Source organism: Camellia sinensis, chromosome 2, assembly GCF_055761805.1.
Source record: "Camellia sinensis isolate YWXY chromosome 2, ASM5576180v1, whole genome shotgun sequence".
NCBI classification, from domain to species: domain Eukaryota; kingdom Viridiplantae; phylum Streptophyta; class Magnoliopsida; order Ericales; family Theaceae; genus Camellia; species Camellia sinensis.
The window spans coordinates 170,250,965-170,274,527 of record NC_138962.1 but is presented as its reverse complement, the minus strand read 5'-3'; the positions used below and the strand labels follow the sequence as shown (position 1 = coordinate 170,274,527).

Sequence of the window (23,563 nt, the reverse complement as noted above, 5' to 3'; positions counted from 1 at the left end):
GGTTTGTCGTAGGAATGTTACGTAGATATCAAAGTACTCCAGGCCTTGAGCACTGGAAAGCTGCTAAAAAGGTTATGAGGTATTTGCAAGGAACTAAGGACTACAAGCTTACATACAGACATGCGGATTCATTAGAGGTGATTGGATATTCAGATTCAGATTTTGTTGGATGTTCCAACACTAGAAGATCTGCTTCAGGATATATATTTCTTCTTACTGGAGGAGCTGTATCTTGGAGAAGCATCAAACAGTCCATAACTGCTTCGTCTACTATGCAAGCGGAATTTGTTGCATGCTATGAAGCTACAACACAGACCTTATGGTTAAGAAATTTTATCACAGGACTAAGGATTGTTGATTCCATATCAAGACCACTAAGGATTTACTGTGATAATTCGGCTGTAGTTTTCTTTTCTAAAAACAATAAAAGTGGCAGCCGAAATAAACATATTGACATAAAGTATCTTGTTGTTAGAGAGAAAGTCAAGATGCAAGAAATTGCTATTGAGCACATCAATACTGAGCTGATGGTTGCAGATCCCATGACAAGAGGATTGCCGGCTAAAGTACACAATGATCATGTGGTTTATACGAGACTAATTAGCTCTTTTGATGTATGAAATTACTTTCTCATTTTGAGGGATTCGCTATTGAAAACAATATTTATTTAGAATAAATACATGACCTTTGATTGTGCACTTAAAGTATTTGTCATGTTTGTTATCCATTGGGATACATAAAGTACGACCCGAATGGCTATTTGTTAGTCATTTGTAAATTGAAGTATTTTATTTAGTATTCATTGAGAAGTGTCATACATTGTAATTTATAGAAGGAAATGTCCATTAAATGGGGTATAACCGCTATGATTCGTGTAGTAACACTTGACAATGGAGTGTGAGGATTTCAATATTAAAGTTTAGGCAAATTTAATGGCCATAATTTAGTACATATCACCCAATACAGTATTTATTTGATTTATGGACCAAGTGGGAGAATGTAAGTTGTGTCTCCTAAGATGAGACTTAAGGTGGCCCACATACATATTAATATTTGTAAATTATATATATTATATATTATTTATATATTTATCCTTACATGTATATTTATCTTTTGATAATTATGGGTGATAATTATTGAGGTTGCTTAAAATATCAAGAACTCTAAAGGGTGGTTTGGCTAAGGCCTATCAATTTCTACTAATTAAGTTTCCTTGATGGAAGGAAACTAACAAAGTTTATCTGATAATGTATCTATCTGATAAGGGTCCCTGACCTAACAGTTATAAATAGGCCTATGGTTTTCCATCAATGAGGCACTCAAGTTCTGCATAGATTAGAAGACACTTATTCCTAAAGTGTGAAGTGAGTGATATAATATTGAGAGGTTCAGAAGAAATACACACATCACACAACTTGATCAACAATGGCTGGAGGAGGTTAATATAAATTTTATTCCGCTGTATATCCATACATATATGATTATATTATATGTGTATGATTTTCCTACATAAAAAGCTTGGTTTGGGAAGGACTTTTTGGGTTTTTTGGCTTTTTTTTTTTTTGTGAGAGAAGAGTGTACTGATTATGGGTTGGATGTGATGTTTTGTTTGTTGTGGTTAAAATAGCCTATTTTGTCTTTTGTGGCTAAAATAGCCAAAAAAGCCCATAAACCTTCTTCCCAAATTGAGTCACCCTAAATAATTTAATAAAGTGTACTGAGAAATTGAGCGTACCTAATAATTTTTTTGAGCCTAAATAGAATCTTCCAATATGGATTGAGCCTGTAGCTTAGTACCCTTTTGACCCGTGAACTCTTTAATAGCCAGCAATGGCCCTTAAGACCTAATTACCATGTAAGTGATTAATTTTCTAAATGTTGAATGTAATTTGGATGTTATGTGGCTTTACAATAGTAAGTCAAGCGTACTGAACTTATCAGATTTCATATTGATATTTCAACTTTTAACTATCCCTTTAGAAAATCGTAGAAGAATTTTCGTCAATTTTGTTAACTTTAGATGCACAACCAAGATTTTTTGGGGAGTGAGGGCCATATATAATATATGATATACTAATTATACGTGTGCACACTGGACTAAGTCCTTACAGTCTAGCCAAGTAGGGTTTTTAAGCCCTGATATCTATGAGTCCAACATTTTTTGTTGGCGAGGAGAGTCGAATCTAAAACTTTGAAGAGCCTCATCCTCTAGGCTCATATGATTAAAAAAAATTCTTAAATTTAATCATTTACTAATTATGAACTTGACAAATTGAATGAAATTATGTAAATATATATTAACATCATCATCATAAAATTATACGTTCATCAAATTTAAACTATATAATTTGATGCTCTATTGAAATTAATCAGAGATTTACTTTTTAATCTAGAGTTTCACAACAACATATATTAACTCGAAAAACAAAACACAATTTGTTTGAGAAGTGGGTTGGCTTTTTGACTTTTTGGCTATTTTAGCCTGGGGTTAAAAAGTCTCGTTTGGAAGATACTTTTTAGCTTTTTGGACTTTTTGTGAGAGAAAGAATGTAATGATTATAGGTTGAATGTGATGTTTTGTTTTATTGAGGCTAAAAAACTTATTTTGTCTTTTTGTGGCTAAAATAGCCCCAACCCAACCCAACCCAACCCAACCCTTCTCCCCAAACGAAGCCTAAAAAAAGGAAAGGATTATGGTACCCCTTACCATAAAATAAAATAAAATAAGTTATGAGTTTTTATGATGCTAGTTACAAATGATTGTGGTTATATGATAAAGAATAATGCTTGGTAGCTTGAAATCCCTACGGCCCGAATGGCTCGACTGTCCAAAACGACGTCGTTTTGAGCAGTATTTTTTTTTTTTGTCACGACCCATCCCGATGACCAAGGCTGGATCGCAACTAGCTAATCCTAAAATCCTATAGAGTAATTCCAAGTAATTAATTTGAATAACGCAGCGAAATAAAATAAAAGGGGTAGATTAATATCCGGAGCGTACATGGAAATTTTTATTTATGATATAACATTAGTTGAATGATGACTATAAGGAAAAAAAAACACATGATATCCATGTCAAATTTGAGGTTCTGATCCACAGGGTAAAACCATCATTCTTTAAATTTCTTCACCTGAAAGGGTTTTAACAACTATAAGCACATGGCAGAGTGAGAAATATTATACTGAGAACATAATTATTTAAGCTAAATGATGAATAATTTGATTTGAATAAATTATTTTTCATAACAGACATATAACACAAAATCATATAAAATAATTATAACCACGGTACAGAACAGATCAGAGGGTCAATGGATCCATGACAGACAGAGGGTCACAAAGTGACTAATCAAAGTGCCAAAAGTTATTTAAGTCCCCCAAGGCATGGGACTATCAGAGGGTCACTAAAGTGACAATTCAGAGGGTCAGTAATTATTTAAGTCCCCTAAGGCATGGGACCTCCGTGGTGATACTTATTCAAAACAAATGTTTACAAAATCATTGTCAAATATTTCCTAAAATTCAAACAAACATATCAATAGGTTTCAATTTAAGCAAATAGAGTTCAGAAAATAATCCACGTAATTAAAACATTAATATAATCATAAAACATAAATTATATAAAATAATTCGTGGTAACTTAAAACATTCGTAAAATATATTATGGTGACTCAAGGTATAATATTACTCACCTTATTATCGACTCTTAGCCTTTACTTCCCTATTATTGCTCACTAGTATACTGTACTTGCTTGAATCTATGTATTTTTTTTTTTTCTTGTTGCTTTCCGAAGCTTGGCAACTCTCTCTATTTATAGGGAGAAATTCGCATAGTCATGGTGAATGTGCCACCACGTGTCACCCAAAAACACTTGCCACTTGCTTCATCCCTATCATTACTTAGCCAAGGACTTATCTAAAGAGGCACATTCACCGCCTATGTGTTAGGGTGGTGACAGACCGTATATATCCTTTTATTATTGTTATTATTAACATTTCATTTTATTAACCATTCCAAATATATATATATATATATATATATATGTGATATTTATTTTAGGGTGTCACATTTTTTCCCTTCTCTTATATCTCTGAAACAAAGGAGGGAGGAAGAGAGAGAAGAGAGAAGAAGAGAGAGAGAAAGAGAAAGAGAAGAAAGAGAGAATGAGGGGGAACCACGCATCACCGGTGCTGCCATCATCTGTGTGTATACACACATGGATCTGTGTACCTCTCTCTCTCTCTCTCTCTCTCTCTCTCTCTCTCTCTGTGTGTGTGTGTGTGTGTAGATCTATGTGTATATAGAGAAGAAGAAGAAGAAGAAGAAGCACATCACAGATCTAACCAGAGGAAGAACATATATAGAACAGATATGTGTGTGTACAATTTTTTTTTTTTTTTTTTTTGTGATTGTTGGTTGTTGTTGATGATGATGTATTGTTGTTCATGTTGATACCCTCTCTCTCTCTCTCTCTCTCTGTTCCTCTTCTCTTTTTCTTCTCTCTTCATCTTCTTCATCTTCAGAGAGAAAAGAGAAAGAAGAAAAAAAAAAATCCAAAACGACGTCGTTTTTGGAATTCAAGCCATTTGGGGTGAGTCTTATTCGAGTTATATAGCAGAACTGTATGATAAAAAGGTGAACAATAAGAAGTGATTATGTTAGGAATACAAAGGCTTCGTTTGGGAAGATAAATAAGGTTGGGTTTGGGGCTATTTTAGTCACAAAAAAATAAAATATACTTTTTAGCCCAATAAGATAAAAGATCACATTCAACCTATAATTAGTACATTCTTTCTCTCATAAAAAGTCAAAAAAAATCAAAAAACCCTTCCCAAACGATACTTTTTAGCCCGAGTTAAAATAGTCAAAAAATTAAAGAGCCAGCCCATTTTCCGAACGAACCCTAAATAGTTACTAAAGAAAAGTTACAAGCTATAATGGTTAGAAAAATTATGACTTATATTGTGTTAAAGTTACTTAAGTATATACGATGAGTAATTTTTTAATAGCATGTACGATAATCTTTCCTGTATCAAATGCAAAAAAGTTTTCTTGTGCATTGAAAAAAACATGTAGATATGTTGGAGAAGAAAAGTGAGGCTATTTGGTTCGCGGAAATAATGGAAAGGAGGGGAAAAAATACAGAAGGTAAAGAATAAGAAAAGATAATAAAAACAAAAAAGGAACAAAAACCAAAAAATAGAGAGGAACTGGAGGCTCAGGGATCAATATATGTAGAAGGGAGGAAATAAATAGGTAGAAGACTTATGGGCCAATCTTATTAACATTGCAACAATAATTCATTTTACTAAAAAAAAATTATTAATAGCATTAATACATTGAAAATGTCAAAAAAAAAATAAATTCACATCATTAGTTGTGCTATTAGAACACTATTTTTACTACGCTCAACTATTTTTTTTAACATTCTATACAAGGGAAATTGAAATTAACCAATGGCAAGGGGTCATGGTCCATTATTGTCTTAACATAGTTCTGTCTCTAGACACAAAGCTAACATTTTAACTTATGTAGAGTGAAATGTGATAATCAAAGTTGAAGGCATCAAAACAATATTTTGATAAAAGTATAGCATATTAAGTGTAATTATTTTTTTTTTTCATTTGTTAAAAGTTGAGTTAGTGGACTTTGCATTTCCTTAGTAAATTCGTAACGACTTTTTAAAGCAATGAAATTTCCATTGTGTCCTTGTAAACCAATGAATCCATCTAACTTTTCTTCAATTGGCTGTTGCTGCAAAAGATCTGCGTTCTTTTATGCTTTATAATATGGAAAGTTATCCTACTTTGTACCGATCTAGGAAACAAATTCAAATGGGAATGCTTTTGAGGGTTTTCAACTGTTTTTGATAGGGATGGGCTGCCCGTCTAGGTCCGTGGGGTCAATTGGCTGTTTTTACAGTGAAATGCGGTTTCAACTTTTCGAATTATTTATTTTGTAAAATATTTCGTATAGGTTAGTTATAACAAAAAATTACATCAATTTTATAATTATAATTTATTTAGTTTTTTTCTATAAATAATATATATAAACATTTTATAAAATAAAAAGTTTAAATTATTAAAATAAATCTCATAATAAACCTTACGGGCTCAATAATACCCTTCTTTGCTATAATAAAAAGATTTCTTTCATCACCTAACGATTACATATGTGCAGTGGCGGAGTCACAGTAGGCCTAGGGGGTCACGTGCCCCTTTGATTTTTTTTTTTGCATTGTTCACACACAATATATAATCTATTTAGTAATCTTGGAACGCCATGTGGTGGTTTAAATTAATAATATAGTATCAAATTTTATGAATGGAACATAATAACTCATTATTGTAAGGTAATTGGAAGATAATAGGTGAATCACTTAGTGTGAGTTGCGATTTCTTATATCCAAAACACTACGTCATCAACACCACATAATATTCTGAGATTATCTAATAATTTCTATTCAAAATACATTTTTATAATTAATACTATCTCTCTAATATTTTTCTATTAAATAAAAATTATAGAAATTTTATAATGATTTGTGTTATAAATGATTTGCTTCTATTTTCTAAAATTAAGAATTTTAATTTGTAATTTTTTGTGCTAAAATTGCATACTTATATTATTATTGTGTCCGGATTATTTCACATTATTATAGAATTTTGATTAGTTGCTATTAATAATAAATAATTAAATTTTTATACTTAAATTTAGCTCATAAAATTATTATTATTTTATTGGTGATCACTAAAAACAATTAAAATTATAAAGTGTCCATTCTACCTTAATTTCTTGGCTCCGCTACAGCATATATGGAAGCAAAATGTTAGAAATTTTAAATTTATCCACTAATTTATCATCAATGCTGTAATAATGGAGTTAGACCTATATATTTGAGTGTGTGACAAATAAAAAATTCGACCCCGCTACGTAGCTCGAAACTCGGTGGCTCGAATTTTGCTCGACACCAAAACGACGTCGTTTTGGTCTCTTTTTTTTTTTCTTTTTTCTTGTGTTTTTGTTGCAAAAGAAAGAAGAAAAAGAAGGGAGAAGTAGAAGAAGGGTGGAGAAGAAGAAGAAGAAGAAGGGTGGGTCTGTAGATCGGGAGGAGGGGGAAGGAGGAGGAAGAATGAGAAGTGGAGGGGAGGGGGCCATAAAAATCGGGCTGGAGGAGGAGGCGCGCGGGGCTGCGACGAGCTGTAGGGGCTGCGACGGAGGAGGAAAAAGAAGGACTGGAGGGGAGCTGCGATGACGGCAGGGAGCTGCGGCGATCTCTCCTCTCTCTTTCTTCCTCTCTCCTCCTCTTCCCCTTTCTTCTCTTTCAAGCCATTTTTCGAGCCAATTTCTCAAACTATCAATTTTTTTTCTAAAAAATTATCACTTATTATATTATATCATCACGAGTCATATTGAAAAAGTAAATTTTGAACACTCAAACCTAAGAGTCGGGTGTGGTGTCGTGTCAAATCATCATGGAATTTAATATATTATATACTTCTATGATCACTCTTATGGAATTTAATATCAGGAAAATATCATGTACTTTACCAATATTTTAATGACACTTCTGGAAGCTCTGAATATGATCCAGATGATAAATCTTTTTATAGTAATAAATGTTTTGCATTTTGTGAGAGATAAATTACATTGATTTTTTTGAGATTTAAAGAAAATATTGTAAGTTTTATAAATTTGACATAATTATATTGATCTATTTTTAAATTGAAACCGGTTTTCCTCCGGTCCCAGATCGGATTGGAGGGAACTATTAGGCCCGTAGGGGTCCATCACAAGTCTCATTTCAATAATCCGAACTGTTCAATGTGTATAATTCGTCGAGTACTATATGTCTATAAAAAAATCACGTTGATCGAATGTCAATAACTATGCCTGTAATAACTCTATAATTTTTTAGTTATATCGAAAACCGTAAATGACTAATATGTATGATTTATATTTTTAATAATTTTTGGCTTTTTTATTTTTAAAATATTTTTAGCTTCTTGACTTTTATTTACTAGAAATAGTGGCACACACAATGCGTATACATATGATCATTTTGTTTTAAAAAATAAGATTGTAAATTATATAATTGAATTCAAAATTTGAAAATTAAAATGAATTTGAAAAAATTCAAAGAGATTTGAACAAAAAAAAGAAGAAGAAGAATGTAGGACGTAACTGTCCATATAACTGATATAAAGTAAAAAGGAATTTTGGAAGAAATTAAAATATGAGATACAAACACAATGCGGAGTTTTATACTAGTGTATATTTATTTAACTTTTTAATTTTTTTAATTAAAAAAATTATTTTCCTAGATGAGAACAAAATTGACACTTTGAGGGAAAGTAATCCTAACCAAGTAATAGACGAATGCGGATAACGATGATTCATGTCATCTTCTTGGCTACAAGTCATCATTGACGGAGAAAATATACCATCTCACTTGTGGTGCGTTTGTTATCTTCTTGGCTACAATTCATCAACTCGTTTGTTGCTTTAAATATGGAGGGGTCGATTTAAAGTTGTATTAATCATGATCGATGTTGATTTTTTGAATTTAAAATATAATTAATTATGTAGTAAAATTGAACCCAATTAACGTAATGTAGTTTTGATTGGTTCAGGTTGGAACCTTAATTCCACCATAATAAATCATTTATTTAAAAAACATTGCCTTCCCTTTCAATCTTATTATCATAATAAATAAGAAGAAATTGGTGAAATATCTACTCCGAGAAAAATTATTCAATATTTCTAGAGCGACGTATGCTTACGCTCCTTCACTAATCATCATATACAATGCTTTCTCCACCAATTACAACTCTTTGGAGTACTACGTGGCCATATTCTAGGAGCATCCAATAACCACTCTCATCCCAAAGGGATATAAGATGTTCAATTTAAGGTAAATTCTTATTTGATGATAAAGATAAACTGGAAAAGGTTGTCTGAAAAAGTCGCTAAAAAAAGAAAAAAAATGCTTGGAAGCACTAATTTGGCACCACCAATCCACCCCTAATGACATGAAATTGATCATGTGAAGGGGTGGGTCCACACTCCTCTCTTTATCTCTCTCTATTCTCTCTCTCCCATGTCATTCGAGGTAGATTTTGGGTATTATATTGGCGGAATATAACATAGTTGGAAAAAAAAGTAAAGTTAAAGACTCACAAATTAAACTCCTAAATTTATCCATAATGATGTGGCAAGATAGATAGGACCCACATAATTGAATATGTAACAAATCAAAAATTTGCATATATTATATCATATTATTGTGAATCAAATTGTGAGAGATTTTATTTTGTGTGGGTCTTAAACATTTTCCGCTAAAAGATTAGTTGAAAAAGTCACCGGCGGTGACAACCGACAGCTGGTGACCACCAATGGTAGTAAGATAGAGAAATATGTATATTTAACAGATCAGTTATTAAATGAGCGATATGTTAGTTTCGTGAATTTTAACAAATAGACAAAGATGTTGATTTGAATGTTGACTTCAACAAATAGTTGCCCTTTTAGACAAATTATGTCATTATGGTCCAAAGAACTTAGAGCTTGGGACTAAGGGTTCAAAATATTAAGAAATGGATTGACTTGATTGCCCTAGAAATAAAATTAAAACATTCTAACATGGCATAAAATTTGACCCAAAAAAATAAGAAGAAAAGAAAATGACATAGAAAAAAAAAAAAAAAAAATTGCTTCAAAATTTAATAGAAGCCAACGACTATGATTAGTCATTCATATTGTTCTAATATTACGAATACAAATTACAAAAGTCATTAATATTGTTCCATTAACAAAATTCAATAAAATAGAAAAGTTAAAAAGAGAGGGGGAAAAAAAAAAATCAACAGTATAGCACTGTCTAATTTTCTTTCCACCAATTATATGAAGACACTTATAATTTTTTTAATAATATGTATATAAATTCGAGTTAATTTTGTTTAGATAAGGTCTAAATTGGGAACCAAACCGATTATTAGGTTCATGATTTTAAGACAATAAAAGATGGTTGATTCAATTTTTGGGTCTTATAGGTCTCTTGTATATCCGTACGGATAAGAACAGCAACAAATTTTTCAAATGAGACTTGTTACATAAAATAACTATTATTTTTATTTTTTACAGCTCCAACATGCTCTAACACCTAGTTCCGTTTGGCAAGTTGGGTTGGGGTTTTTTTGGCTATTTTAGCCACAAAAGACAAAATAGGTTATTTTAGCCACAAAAAACAAAACATCACATCCAACCCATAATCATTACACTCTTCTCTCACAAAAAAAGTCAAAAAAGTCAAAAAGCCAAAAAGCCATTCCCAAACCAAGCTTTTTAGCCCAGGCTAAAATAGCCAAAAAAGCCAAAAACCTAAAAAGCCAACCCACTTCTCCAACGGAGGCTTAATATACATCTTCAATCCCCAATGAACACCCCCGCCACTTTCTTTTCCCATCTCTAATACTAATGTGGCGTATTATAAAATATTATAAATTTTAAATTAATTAAGAGAGACAACTATATAGAGAATAATATTAGAGTACATTAGAAAAATAAAAATTATATTTATTATATTCTTTAAGTAGCCAAATATGTAGGGAAATTCTAGGTAGCGTTTGGTTTAATTTTGAAATCATGATTCCAATAAAAAAATTTCAAAACTGTTTTTAAAACTCATAACTAAACACTCAATTCAAAATTATTTTTAAAACTCAAAATTTCTTTTTTCAAAACTCTATTTTTAAAACAAAAAAAAATTCAAAAAAATATTTTTATTTTATTCTTTAAAATTATTTTTTATATTTTATTTTTAAAAAATATATATTTTTCAGAAATATTTTCTTTATTTTTTTGGAAAAAATATTTTGTTATTTTTTAAGTATTGACCATATAATTTGTTATAATTTCGATATTTATGAGCGATGCCAAAATTTTTAAAATTCAAAAAAAAATTCAAAAAAAATTAAGTACTTAATTTTTTTTTAAAAAACTATTTAAAATATTTTTAAAAAAATAAAATAAAATATTTGAAATAAACAAATAAGAAAATATTTAAAATAAAAATAATATATTTTAAATTTTTAAATATTTTAAAAAATATAGCGCGCAAATGTAGTAAATACAAAGTACATTAAAAAAAATATTTAAAAGAAAAAATATTTACTCTAAAAAAATAAAATTAAAAAAATTAAGTATTTAAAAAAAAAAAAACCCAAAAAAAATTTAAAATACAATTCAAAACTCAAATTTTTTTCCAAAACTCCTTTCAAAACTTTTTTCAAAATTCATAATTAAACAAGTTTTCTCTTTCCAAAACTCATTTGAAAAATTATATTTTCAAAACACAACTCCGCACTCAAATTTTGATTCTAAAACTAAACTAAAATGAGCCTAGTTTTCGTTTAAGATATGAGTTGACTTTTTGATTATTTTAGCCTAGGGCTAAAAAATCTCATTTGTGAGAGACTTTTTAAATTTTTTGACTTTTGCAGAAAAAAAAAAAAGAAATAATTATGATTTGGATGTGACATTTTATCTTATTGATTTTTTTAATCTATTTTATCTTTTATGACTAAAATAATCTCAAAATGCTATATCAAACCTAGCCTTAGTGTCTCCTCCCATGTACATACGCGGCAGTGCTATGTAGCTCGAAACCCCTCCTCCCTGAATCCCCCGAACCAAAAACGACGTCGTTTTGTTTTGTTTTATTTTTTTTGCAGATCAGAAGCAGGAAGAAGAAGGAGGAGGGAGGAGGAGGAGGAGGAGAGACTGGAGGGGGAGGTGGAGGAGGGACTGGAGGGGGTCCAACAAATGGGGCTGGAGGCGGAGGCCGGGGGCGGAGGCGGCAGAGGCAGGGCTGCGAGGGGCGGGGCTGCGATGGCGGAGCTGCTGCTGCGACGATCGGAGCTGCTTGACGATGGGCAGGTCGGCGGCGGCAAGGAGGGGCCCTCTTCATTCCCTCTTCTCTTTCTCTCCTCTTTCTCTCTTCTCTTTCTCTTCTCCCGTTCCTGAGCTGATCGAAAATGGAAGAAAAAAAAAGAAAAAAAAAAAAAAGGCTAATGCCCAAAACGATTAAGGGGATTCGGGGAAATCCTCGAGCTACCAAACATTATTCATACTTATATTAGTACAATTTTTTTTGAATAGTATGTATTAGTACAATTGGAGTTATATACCCTAGTATGTATTAGTACAATTGGAGTTATATATCCTAACCTATTGGTCAGGTACAAATCATCAAAATTGTTAGCTCATTAGTTTGACTCATGAAAGGTCTTTAGTTCACATCAAGCTCACCTTCATGGCCGCCTGGCCTTTTTGTCCAACCACTCATGCATTTTCAATCTTTAAATTTGGCTCTACCCCTTTGAGATAGAGACTATTGGCTCATTGACTCACAACATCTACTTCAACTATTCTACCCATTCTTTAGTACTCCCTTCTTCCCTCAGAGTAAGGATCCTTTAAAAGAATTTTTTAAAAGTGATTTTAAAATAATTTTTTTAGATAATTGAGATTTAGAGAGTGTTTGGGGTGCACTACGAAAGTGTACAATTTTTTTTATCTTTTTATCTTCTTTAGATTATATCATCTCTCTACTTTTCTATATATATTTTTTTGTAAAAAGTCAAAAAGTATATTTATTTTTAGATTATCCCAAATATCCCTTAATATTATAAAAATTAAATGTGTAATAGTCAAAAGTTAAGGGTACAATAATCATACCAAAAAAAAATACACTTTACTTCAGAAAAATCACTCCAGAGAGGATATCCTTATTCATCATTTCATCCTCCCTCTTCTTTATGTAATTTTCTTAAACTAGAATGGTGTTTTGTAATATAATGAAAAGTTAGTTTTTGTTATTTATTTATTTTCATCTTTGATTGAAAAATAAAAATAAAGAGACTTCAAGCTTTCACCTTAAATTTAAGAGATCAAGTATACCTATTCGTTGACCACTTTTTATTAGCAAAATAATTATGGGAATTGCAAATAAGTAGATAGTGAAAAAATTATTGTACTATAAATAGATATTTTTTGGTATAATTTTGACAAACAAGGACTTGCACCTTGCACACATGACACTTACACTATCCTGAAAATAGAAATGCTTTTTCACTGTCCCATTAATTTTCAATTTTCTCAAATAATTATAAAAAATGCTACTAGCCTAAATTTATTTATCAAATTTTAGATATCATGTGATATATTATCAATACGTCGATGTAATGGATCTCATTTCTCACTTTTTATTTCTTATGATTATGTTTGGTTTATGAATTTGGAAAAAAAAAAAAAATATGTGTGAAATGTAATTATATCATATTCACATTTTATTTATCATTTCCCTTTTCCTTTCCCTTTTCCTTTCCAAATCACTCTTTAATGTTGTGTTTGGTTAGGGGATTTGGGGAGGAATTTGAAAAGAAAAATAGAAAAGATGTGTGAAACTAGGTTAAATATAAGTATATTTTATTCACATTTTACCTAATTTTTTCCTTTCACTTTCCAAATCTTTTCTCAAATCTCCCAACTAAACACAGCGTAAATCTATAAATCAAATACAACCAATATCAATATATTGTATTGGTAACACATCAAGAATATGTTTATTTAGTTTCATAAGTGGTGAAATTTGATTAGCAATTTAGTGGATTCTATATAAATTTGTTAGGATTTTTATTGATAAGTCCAATTTAGAAGTGTTTTAACCCAAAAAGTCCATGAAGGAAATTTTTAACCCATTTAGTCCCATATATGTATAGTTTTATTCCATAAAGTCCATTTTCTTGATTTATACTATTTTCTTGGACACTTATGCCCTTACATTCAATTTTGATACCCTTATAAATATTTTTTGAACGATTAGCAATTTAATGATGTGAACATTCATATTTTAAAATTCACAATGGTAAGAATGTAAAATTGACCCGTGGGCGGCCCGAAACCCGCCCGGGAGCCGGGGTGGGCCCGGCCCGTTGACAATGTGAATATTTACATTGACATATTAACATTCACATTAATAGGAGTGTAAAATTTGTCAGCGTCCCGTGGCGGCGCGAAACCCGCTTGCGGCCCACGGACGGCCCGGGACGGGCTCGGCCCGGCCGGTTGACAATGTGAATATTCACATTGACATGTTAACTTTCACATTGATAAGAGTATAAAATTGGCCCGCGGCCCATGGGCGGCTAAAAGCCCGCCCGCGGCACGGGGAGGGCCCGGCCTGGTCCGTTGACAATGTGAATATTCACATTGACATGTTAACATTCACATTGATAGGAGTGTAAAATTAGCCCGCGCCTCGTGGCTGCCCGAAACCCGCCCATGGCCCGTGGGTGGCCCGGGACGGGCTCGGCCCGGCCGGTTGACAATGTGAATATTCACATTGATATGTTAACATTCACATTGATAAGAGTATAAAATTGGTCTGCAGCCCAGGGCGAGCCCGACCCGGCCCGGCCCGTTGATAATGTGAATATTCACATTGACATGTTAACATTCACATTAATAGGAGTGTAAAATTGGCCCCCGTCCCGTGGCGACGCGAAACCCGCCCGCGGCCCATGGGCAACCCAGGGCGGGCCCGGTCCTGCCCGTTGACAATGTGAATATTCACATTGACATGTTAACATTCACATTGATAAGAGTATAGAATTGGCCTGCGGTCCATGGGCGGCCAAAAGCCCGGCCCGGCCCGGCCCGTTAACAATGTGAATATTCACATTGACATGTTCACATTCACATTGATAAGAGTGTAAAATTGGCCCGCACCTCGTGGGGGGCCCGAAGCCCGACCGAAGCCCGAAACAGGCTTGGCTCGACCCGTGACAATGTGAATATTCACATTGATATGTTAACATTCACATTAATAGGAGTGTAAAATTAGCACACGCCCCGTGGCTACCCAAAACCCGCCCACGGCCTGTGGGCGGCCCGGGGCGGGCCCGGCCCAACCTGTTGATAATGTGAATATTCACATTGACATGTTAACATTCACATTGATAGGAGTGTAAAATGGGCCCGCAGCCCGTGGGCGGCCTGAAGCCAGACCGCAGCCCGAGGCGGGCTTGGCCCGACCCGTGATAATGTGAATATTCATATTGACATGTTAACATTAACATTGATAGGAGTGTAAAATTTGTCTGCTGCTCGAAGCTCGCTCGCGGCCCGCGGTAGGCCCGGACCCAAACCTAGGCCACCCCGGGCCGCCCATGGGACGCGAGTCAATTTTACACTCTTATCAATGTGAATGTTAACATGTCAATGTGAATATTCACATTGTCAATAAGCCGGGCCGGGCCCGCCTCGGGCCATCTACGGGCCGTGGGCGGGTTTCGGGCAGCCACGGGGCACGGGTTAATGTTACACTCTTATCAATGTGAATGTTAACATGTCAATGTGAATATTCACGTTGTCAACGGGCCGGGGCCGGGCTTTGGGTTGCCCATGGGTCACGGGCCAATTTTACACTATTATCAATGTTAATGTTAATATGTCAATGTGAATATTCACATTGTCAACGGGCCGGGCCAGGCCCGCCCTGGGCAGCGGACGGGCTTCGGGCCGCCCATGGGCCAATTTTACACTCCTATCAATGTGAATGTTAATATGTCAATGTGAATATTCACATTGTCAACAGGCGGGGCTGGGCTCGCCCCGGGCCGCTCACGGGCTTCGGGCCACCCATGGAGCGCGAGTCAATTTTACACTCTTATCAATGTGAATGTTAACATGTCAATGTGAATATTCACATTGTCAATAGGCCGGGCCGGGCTCGCCCCGGGCTGGTTTCAAGCAGCCACGGGGCGCAGGTTAATTTTATACTCTTATCAATGTGAATGTTAACATGTCAATGTGAATATTCACATTATCAACGGGTCGTGCTGGGCCCGCCCAAGGCACCCCACGAGCTGCGGGCGGGTTTCAGGCCGGCCACAGGCCACGGGCTAATTTTACACTCCTATCAATGTGAATGTTAACATGTCAATGTGAATATTCACATTGTCAACGTGCGGGGCCCGGCCTGGCCCGGCCCGGGCTTCGGGCTGCCCACGTGTCACGGGCTGATTTTACACTATTATCAATGTTAATGTTAATATGTCAATGCGAATATTCACATTATGAACGGGTCGGCCCGAGCCCGCCCTAGGCGGCGGGCTGGCTTCGGGCTGCCCACGGGCCGCGGGCCAATTTTACACTCCTATCAATGTGAATGTTAACTTGTCAATGTGAATATTCACATTATTAACGAGCCGGGCCGGGCCTTTTTTTTGGTTTGTGGGCCGGCCCGGCCCCACTCGAATTTTTTGGGCACCCACGAGGATCGACATGGGCCGAGCCCCTACACATTGACGATATGAACATTCACATTGACGGTGTGAACATTCACATTAGGGGTATTTTGGTAATTATGTCACCCATAGGACTTATTGAAATATAAGAAAATAATGTGAACTAAATGGAACATAAGTAGATGAAAATGGTATTTTGGTCTTCTTATCTCAAATTGGACCTAATGGAATAGTCAAAAAGAATATGGGTTGGATGGAATAAAGCTCTTAGAAAATGGATTTATCAAAAAAAACTCTCAAATTTGTTTGGTTGTCAAAAATAACATAAGACTACATGTCATATTACATAATTGACAAGCTTCTTAAAATTATTAATTTTAACTTTAATTTAAATAGGAGGATCAAATTGAAATTATAGAAACTAAATTAAAATGAAATTTGAATGAAAGGTGAAAAGTGTAAATTAATCCTTAATAATAGTAAAACTTTAGGTACACCGTGTAATTATGTCTCCAAAACAGGGGCATTATGTAATTCTCCATTTCGTGTGGTGTGGAGCAATGTTCCTGTACCACTAAATAACTTCTCCAGCTGTTTTACCCGCGTTGCTTCCTTCGTGTCATGTCACTTGGGTACTTCGCACGGCAACACCTGCCCCTTCTCTCTCTCTCTCTCTCTCTCTCTAGACTCTGAAGTCTTCTTCTCAGTCACTACACACATGCAACTCATCTCTGGTCTGTTGTATTTCGATGCCTTTCTCTTTGCCAATACACAATTTGAATCGAGTTCTGTTTCGATGTAAAAGCCACCGTAATCTTAATCTTCCTATACTTGCTTATGAATTTTCTTCTAGGTTGCTCTGTTTGGTTGCTGAGAAAAAAAAAAAAAAAGGAAATGAAAGGAAAAGTTGTTTTTTTATTGGAAAGTCTCTATTTCTGTTTTAACTTGTCGGTTTTCTCAAGAACCAAACAGAGTATTTTTGGTTTGAGTAGAAAATAGAGGTGTTTGTTGATAATGATAAGTGTATTTTGTAATTTTGATTGGTTTTGCAGGCTTAATTAGAGGAAGTGAAATTTAAGTTATTGTAAAAGGAAAAGGGATTTGAAGAAGAAATGGCTTACAATAGAAAGGGGTCTGATCCGCAACCGCAGAGGCGGATTTTGCGGACTCAGACCACGGGGAATTTAGGGGAGACAATGATGGATAGTGAGGTAGTTCCATCATCACTGGTCGAGATTGCTCCGATTCTACGGGTCGCTAATGAAGTTGAGCCCAGCAACCCCAGGGTGGCCTATCTTTGTAAGTCCCAATTCCACACTCTTAAGGCGTAGTTTGGGAACAGGTTTTTTTGGTAATTTTTTAATTTTTTTACTAGAATATGTAAAAAATTAATACGTTTCGAATGATTTTTTAAATTTTTACAAAAAAAAATATATGAAAGTGGAGAATTTTTTTTTTTGACATTTTATATTTACTTTTTAATTTTTTTAATAACTTTTGCTTTTGATTAAAATTACACTGAAAAAACCGGCTTTATGTTACTTTTAAATTCTATCTACTAAAAAAGAGGTTCAGAACTGCTGCAGACCCCAGGGGGGTCGCACCCCGTGAGGTGGCGAGCTTTTTTTGTCCAATCACGGTGCACTGGGGTCGACCCTCAGGGGAGTCCGAAGCATTTTTCAAAAGAGGTTACATATAATCAATTTTTTTTAAATCATATTTTCACATTTTTTTGAGACAAAGTGAGTGTCTTATTTTTCACCTAGAGGGTCTATATGCATTTTTTTAAATCATTATGTATAGTTTCACATATCTATTAGTAATGTTAAATTGTTAACTGTTGTTAACTCATTTAAAAGGTTAAGCATTTTGGGAGACTGATAACTTTATTATTTACAGGGCTAATTTTCCTCATAGCTTTAGTTTCGCCCTTGTACTTTGAATTTTGTCAGTTTGATTCTGATCCTTTCTATTAGGAATGGCAACGGGGCGGGGCGGGGCCGGGGATCACCCTCCCCGTCCCCGATCCCCGATGGTGAACATTGCCCCATCCCCGGCCCCGATCCCCGACGGGGAACCTATTACTCTCCCCATCCCCACCCCCGATCGGGGATCGGGTTTCCCCGACCCCGAAAATTACCCGGCCTAAATTTGTTTCAACAACATGAATAACAACATTAACAACAACAACACAGATCTGAGATCTGAGAGGCACAAAATCATCAATATCATCAACATCAACAACAAATTATTAACATAAAAAAAAAAAAAAATTGATAGAAAAAGACACAGATCTGAGAGGACGACGGAGAAGGGAGGGAGAGAGAGAGAGAGAGAGAGAGAAACTAGATCTGGTGGTAATCGATCGATCATGCAGCGGCCAAGATCGCCGGTGATCGCCGGTGACAGAGGGAGGCGCGGCGGTGACGGAGGGAAGAGAGAGGGACAGACCAGTGGCGAGAGAGAGAGAGGGGAGCGGCGTGAGTGAGTGTGAGAGGCTTTGAGTGACGGATGGAGGATCGCCGGTGACGGAGGGAGCCGCGGCGGTGACGGAGGGAAGAGAGAGGAACAGACCAGTAGTGGCGAGAGAGAGAGAGAGAGGAGCGGCGTGAGGGATGATGAGAGGCTTTGAGTGTGTCTGTGATGAAACCTAACCAAGACAACATATGCATATATATATATCCAGGGACAAAAGGGTAATTTCAGCTTGGGGACCATGCGGGGCGGGGCCGGGGCCGGGGCCGGGGCCGGGCCGGGGCCGGTTCTGAAACACATATCCCCGTCCCCGGCCCGGATATCATCGGGGATGAATTTTTAAATACCGTCCCCGGCCCGTAGGGGATATTTTTCGGTGAATAACCGTTGAATTCGGGGTCGGGGGGTCGGGTCACCGTCGGTCCGGTTTCAAATTGCCATCCCTACTTTCTATCTTGTTCCACTTTGGTCTTTTTGCTTTACAATATGGACCTTAAGATTTTAGTTATTATATTCTTGCGTCTTAAGTTTTGTTATATTATAAAAATACCTTTTTATTTTATTTTATCACGCACACCTTTTTTTTTTATTATTATTATTTTTTTTCATTTTTCTAGTGGTAGTAATTCAAAAGGTAAATGTAAGGATAACAATTATTTGTAGTGTTTTTTCACTTATTTTCTACAGTACTTAATTTCTTACATTTATCTAATAGTAGATGTTTCGAACTTGTGTATAATTTCTAATTGATTTTCTTTAATATTTTCATTAAGTTCTTTTAATAACCTGATTATAGTATCATTTTGTTCAATTATTATTTGTGCACTATACTAAAGGTTAGGTGACAGGTGTGTACCTAATCTTTTTCCTTCCAAACACATATTAATGTGTACTAATTGGGCGTTATTTTTTTTTTTAATCATTTGTAGTGAAGTGTTATTATTTAAATTATCTAATTTGATTTTTTTAGTATATTTAATACTCATGTATTTATATTGGCAAGGCTGAGAAACCAGAATCTGACACCAATTCTAAACTTAAACAATTTTACATGGATTTTATAATTATACTGTCACGCCCCAAGCTCCGTGACAACGCCGCACACTCATTTAAGTGAGCATGCAAGGCTAAGAGTCCAACACATAACCAACAATGTAAAATACTCAAATTAAATCCTTAAATATCATAATGCTAAAAACCATACAAATAGATAATTCTTATCATATGAAATTGCCCACCAAGTCCACTAATAAAAGAAATAATAATAATAATCCAAGTACTTAAATCATAGTCCTACTCTTGGCACTCCCACAAGTAAAAACCCCGCGCAGCTCTATTCCTCAGAATCTGAAAAATAAAATAAGGGTAAGCTAGACAGACCAGTAAATAACCAACCATCACTGTTAGCTGGATCAAGTATACAAAAAAAATAGTCGATAACCAATAAATATATTTATTGCTACCATTCAATAAATGAACAATTATTTTGTAAGATGTTTCGTAGCTGAAAATAAACAGTGTAGCAATACATTTTAATTGAAAAGACAATGAGGTAATTCAATGAAATTTCGTTGTTCAAAATTGATGGTTCGATATTCAAATGGTTCAATGATGCAATTCACAAAACCCAAGTCTTGGTGACTACGGTCACTTAGCCCGTGACAAGGCCCAGAACCACACGTAGGCCGGTGGTAAAGCCCCAAAAGAAACTAGTTTCTGTGCCAATAAATAACCCCCATTGGCTAGGGTCCAAATCATAGTCAGACTAGAGTGATGCTCAGAATTCAAACAATACACAACTTTTAAATAAAAATATTCGATATTTTCGGAATAAACATTTGGTACAATTTTCAGAATAGTTTCACCAAATATTCGAATAATTTTCGTAATAATATTCGATGTTGTTTTATACTTGACCCATATTTTATTTTAAGAGAACATAAAGGTTATAAATAAATATTTATGATTTTAAACGATTTGATACGAATGAAAATGAACCAACAGTGATAGAGGGTTACTTACCTTCAAACAGCTAAAATAATATTTTCCAAGCTAATCTCAATTTACCAATATCCACCTCAATCTCACAAACCTAATAAAATATTACACCGCATAAACAATTATTATGTGCATCCATTCATCTCTTCTTGTAACAACAATAAAATAAATTAACCCAATTGCCTATTAAGAACTCCCCCAATTTAGCATCAAAACAAAGCCATCACGGTTTCGGAAATTCTCAATCCATATTATTCTATTGTTGTTTATATACACGTAACAATTTGTAATTGCTTGTAGTTAAACGTGTATCCCACAAATACACCACCATTAAACTTAACCCATCACATATCAATCTCAAAATATGAACCACCCAAATGGGATGCAAAATACACTCTAAAATTTAGCAAAATTGAGACCCCCAACATAGACTACATCAATATATCTATTTAATCATATATGCCCATAAAGTCATCTATTGATATATTAACACTAAAATCATAGATAGGAATGCAATAAAATAAATCTTACCTAAGTGATGAATAAAGCAAAATCACCACTCTTATGAATCCTCCCTTTTCCTTGGTTTGGGTTTCTTTTCTTTAATTTTAAACTTTTCCAAACCCTTGCTTGTTGCCTTCACCTTTAACTCTTCCAAACCCTTTCTGCAGCACAAGCCTCTCTTCTCTTTTTCTTTTCTTTTTTCTTTTACCTTCTCAAACCCTAGCCGCCTATGGAGCAATTCATAGCCTCTGTTTTGTTTGTTTTCCAAGACTTAAAGCCACAATAGGTGGGCTTATTAACCTAATTTCTCAAAGTTACAAAATTACCCATCTAAGTAATAGGAAATATAATGCCATCTCATAACTAATTCTTTGATATTAATAAATGACTCATATAAGTTAATTTAATTACTAATCTATCCAATAAAATAATAATATTTAAAACTTGGGTTTTACATATACTAATAGGGAAATAGAGCCTTATAGTAATTAATAGAACTTCTGGGTTTATAGTTTATTTGTGTATTTCCTTCAAGAACTAAATTGATTTGGAATTGAATCTTAATGGACTTAATTGGCACAATTTGAAGAATAGAGACTAAAATGAAATAGGTGTCAAACTTGAGGGACTATGGCTATAATTCACCGTTATTTATATATTCAAACACAAGCCAAACTCTTTTTTCTTAGAGGGGTTAAAGATATGCTAGTATCGTAATTATTGGGTAGACAGTGAAATTTGACTACATGAATTATTACCATATTAAATTGTTCATCATTACCACATCTAAAAACTATTAGAGAAATGGACAATCTTATTATTTATATCTTCAATATAAAATGCGGATTTCGCTTCAATTTACATTTTCCTTCTTTTATGTTTCCATTAATAAAAAAATATATATATAAAAATATTTTACCAGTCATGATAAAAAGGATGATGATATTAAAACATAGATTGTTTAGAACTGACTTGAGTTAATTTTAAGGCCTAATGTGACAATTTTAATTAATACTTTTTACAAAGTTCAATATTTTTTAAAAATATTTTATTTAAAAATTAATTTTTTTCCTTTCTTTTTGAGATGAAAATTACTAAATAAATCTTTCTATTCAAGTTTTGCTAACATATTATTTTTTAATTTATAGCATGGTTAATCCAGTTAATCTCTTTTGTGACATAGTCAATCTAAGGTATAATTTTGAATTTTTTTCTTTTATGCAGGATCAATGGGTTTCATCAATAATATTCTATAGACAACGCATGTAATTGGAAAAAAATATAATATTTTTGGTTTTTATATAATTTAGTCTGTCAATCGGAGCACTTTATTTTGTTTCTATAATTTCCCTATTTCATTTCTGAAAATAAATTTAAACCGTTAATATTAGGACTTCCAATGATTGAAATATATGAGGAACAACTTTATTATTTATATCTTCAACATAAAATGTGTGTATGCACGCCTACACAATTCAGTTTTGCTTGTGTCAAAATGTGGATTTCACTTCAATTTACATTTTCTTTCTAGTCAAGGAAAAAAAGATGATGATATTAAACATAGATGGTTTAGGGCTGACTCGAGATAATCTGAGGCCTAAAGCAACAATTTAATTAAAGGTTTTTTTTTTTTTTTTTTTTTTTTTGAGATAAAACTACTAATTAAATCTTTGTAAGTTTTGCTAACATGTTCTTTTTCAATTGAAGGTATGGTTAATCCACTAATCTCTTTTGTGACATAGTCAATCTCAGATACAATTTTTATCTTGATTTTTTTTTCTTTTGCTTTTATGCAGAAACAACTGTATTGTTAATAATCAATAATATTCTACAGGCAATGCATGCAATGGGAAAAATATAGTCTTTTAGTTTTTATATAATTTAGTATGCCAATTGCAGCATTTTATTCTGTTTCTATAATTTCTTAATGACTTTCAATTCTCAAAAATAAATGTAAACCGTTCAGAACTTCCAATGATTGAAACATCCAACAAGACAATGCAAACATGGTTGTTATTTTGTTAACCAATCTCCATTAGGTTCAATTTTCAAATGAGGGCAACGTTTAAGACTATCTTTTCTTTCTTTGTTTGCAGTCCTTTTTACTCATTCACCGTTTGCTTAGTTTCCCTATTTTAATATGATATATGGTTTTTGTCTTTGTTCCTGCGAAGCTTGATTATTTTCTTCTCTCCCATGCACATTGAATTTAATAGTATATCATGTTAGAGTGATATTATTCTGCTCAGTTGTTGTTCCTGAAAAAATGCAATGG

General features: G+C 34.0%; 1 protein-coding gene and 1 pseudogene across 5 annotated transcripts in view; both read left to right on the top strand.

The window, feature by feature from the left end:
- The first annotated feature begins 14 nt into the window (after nt 1-14).
- On the top strand, nt 15-620 carry LOC145819234 (secreted RxLR effector protein 161 pseudogene; annotated as a pseudogene).
- Nucleotides 621-16,858: 16,238 nt separating this feature from the next.
- LOC114267696 (callose synthase 2) overlaps nt 16,859-23,563 on the top strand; it is a 92,892-nt gene continuing 86,187 nt past the window's right edge. For 2 of the 5 annotated variants that reach the window (XM_028208747.2, XM_082916118.1), the window contains exons 1-2: nt 16,916-17,109; nt 17,364-17,610. In XM_028208747.2, the coding sequence (XP_028064548.2) occupies nt 17,424-17,610 (187 nt within the window). In that variant the 5' untranslated portion in view covers nt 16,916-17,109; nt 17,364-17,423. Of the gene's footprint in view, nt 17,122-17,363; nt 17,611-23,563 lie in introns of all 5 variants that reach the window. The other 3 variants (XM_028208743.2, XM_028208745.2, XM_028208744.2) reach the window with 3 other exon arrangements.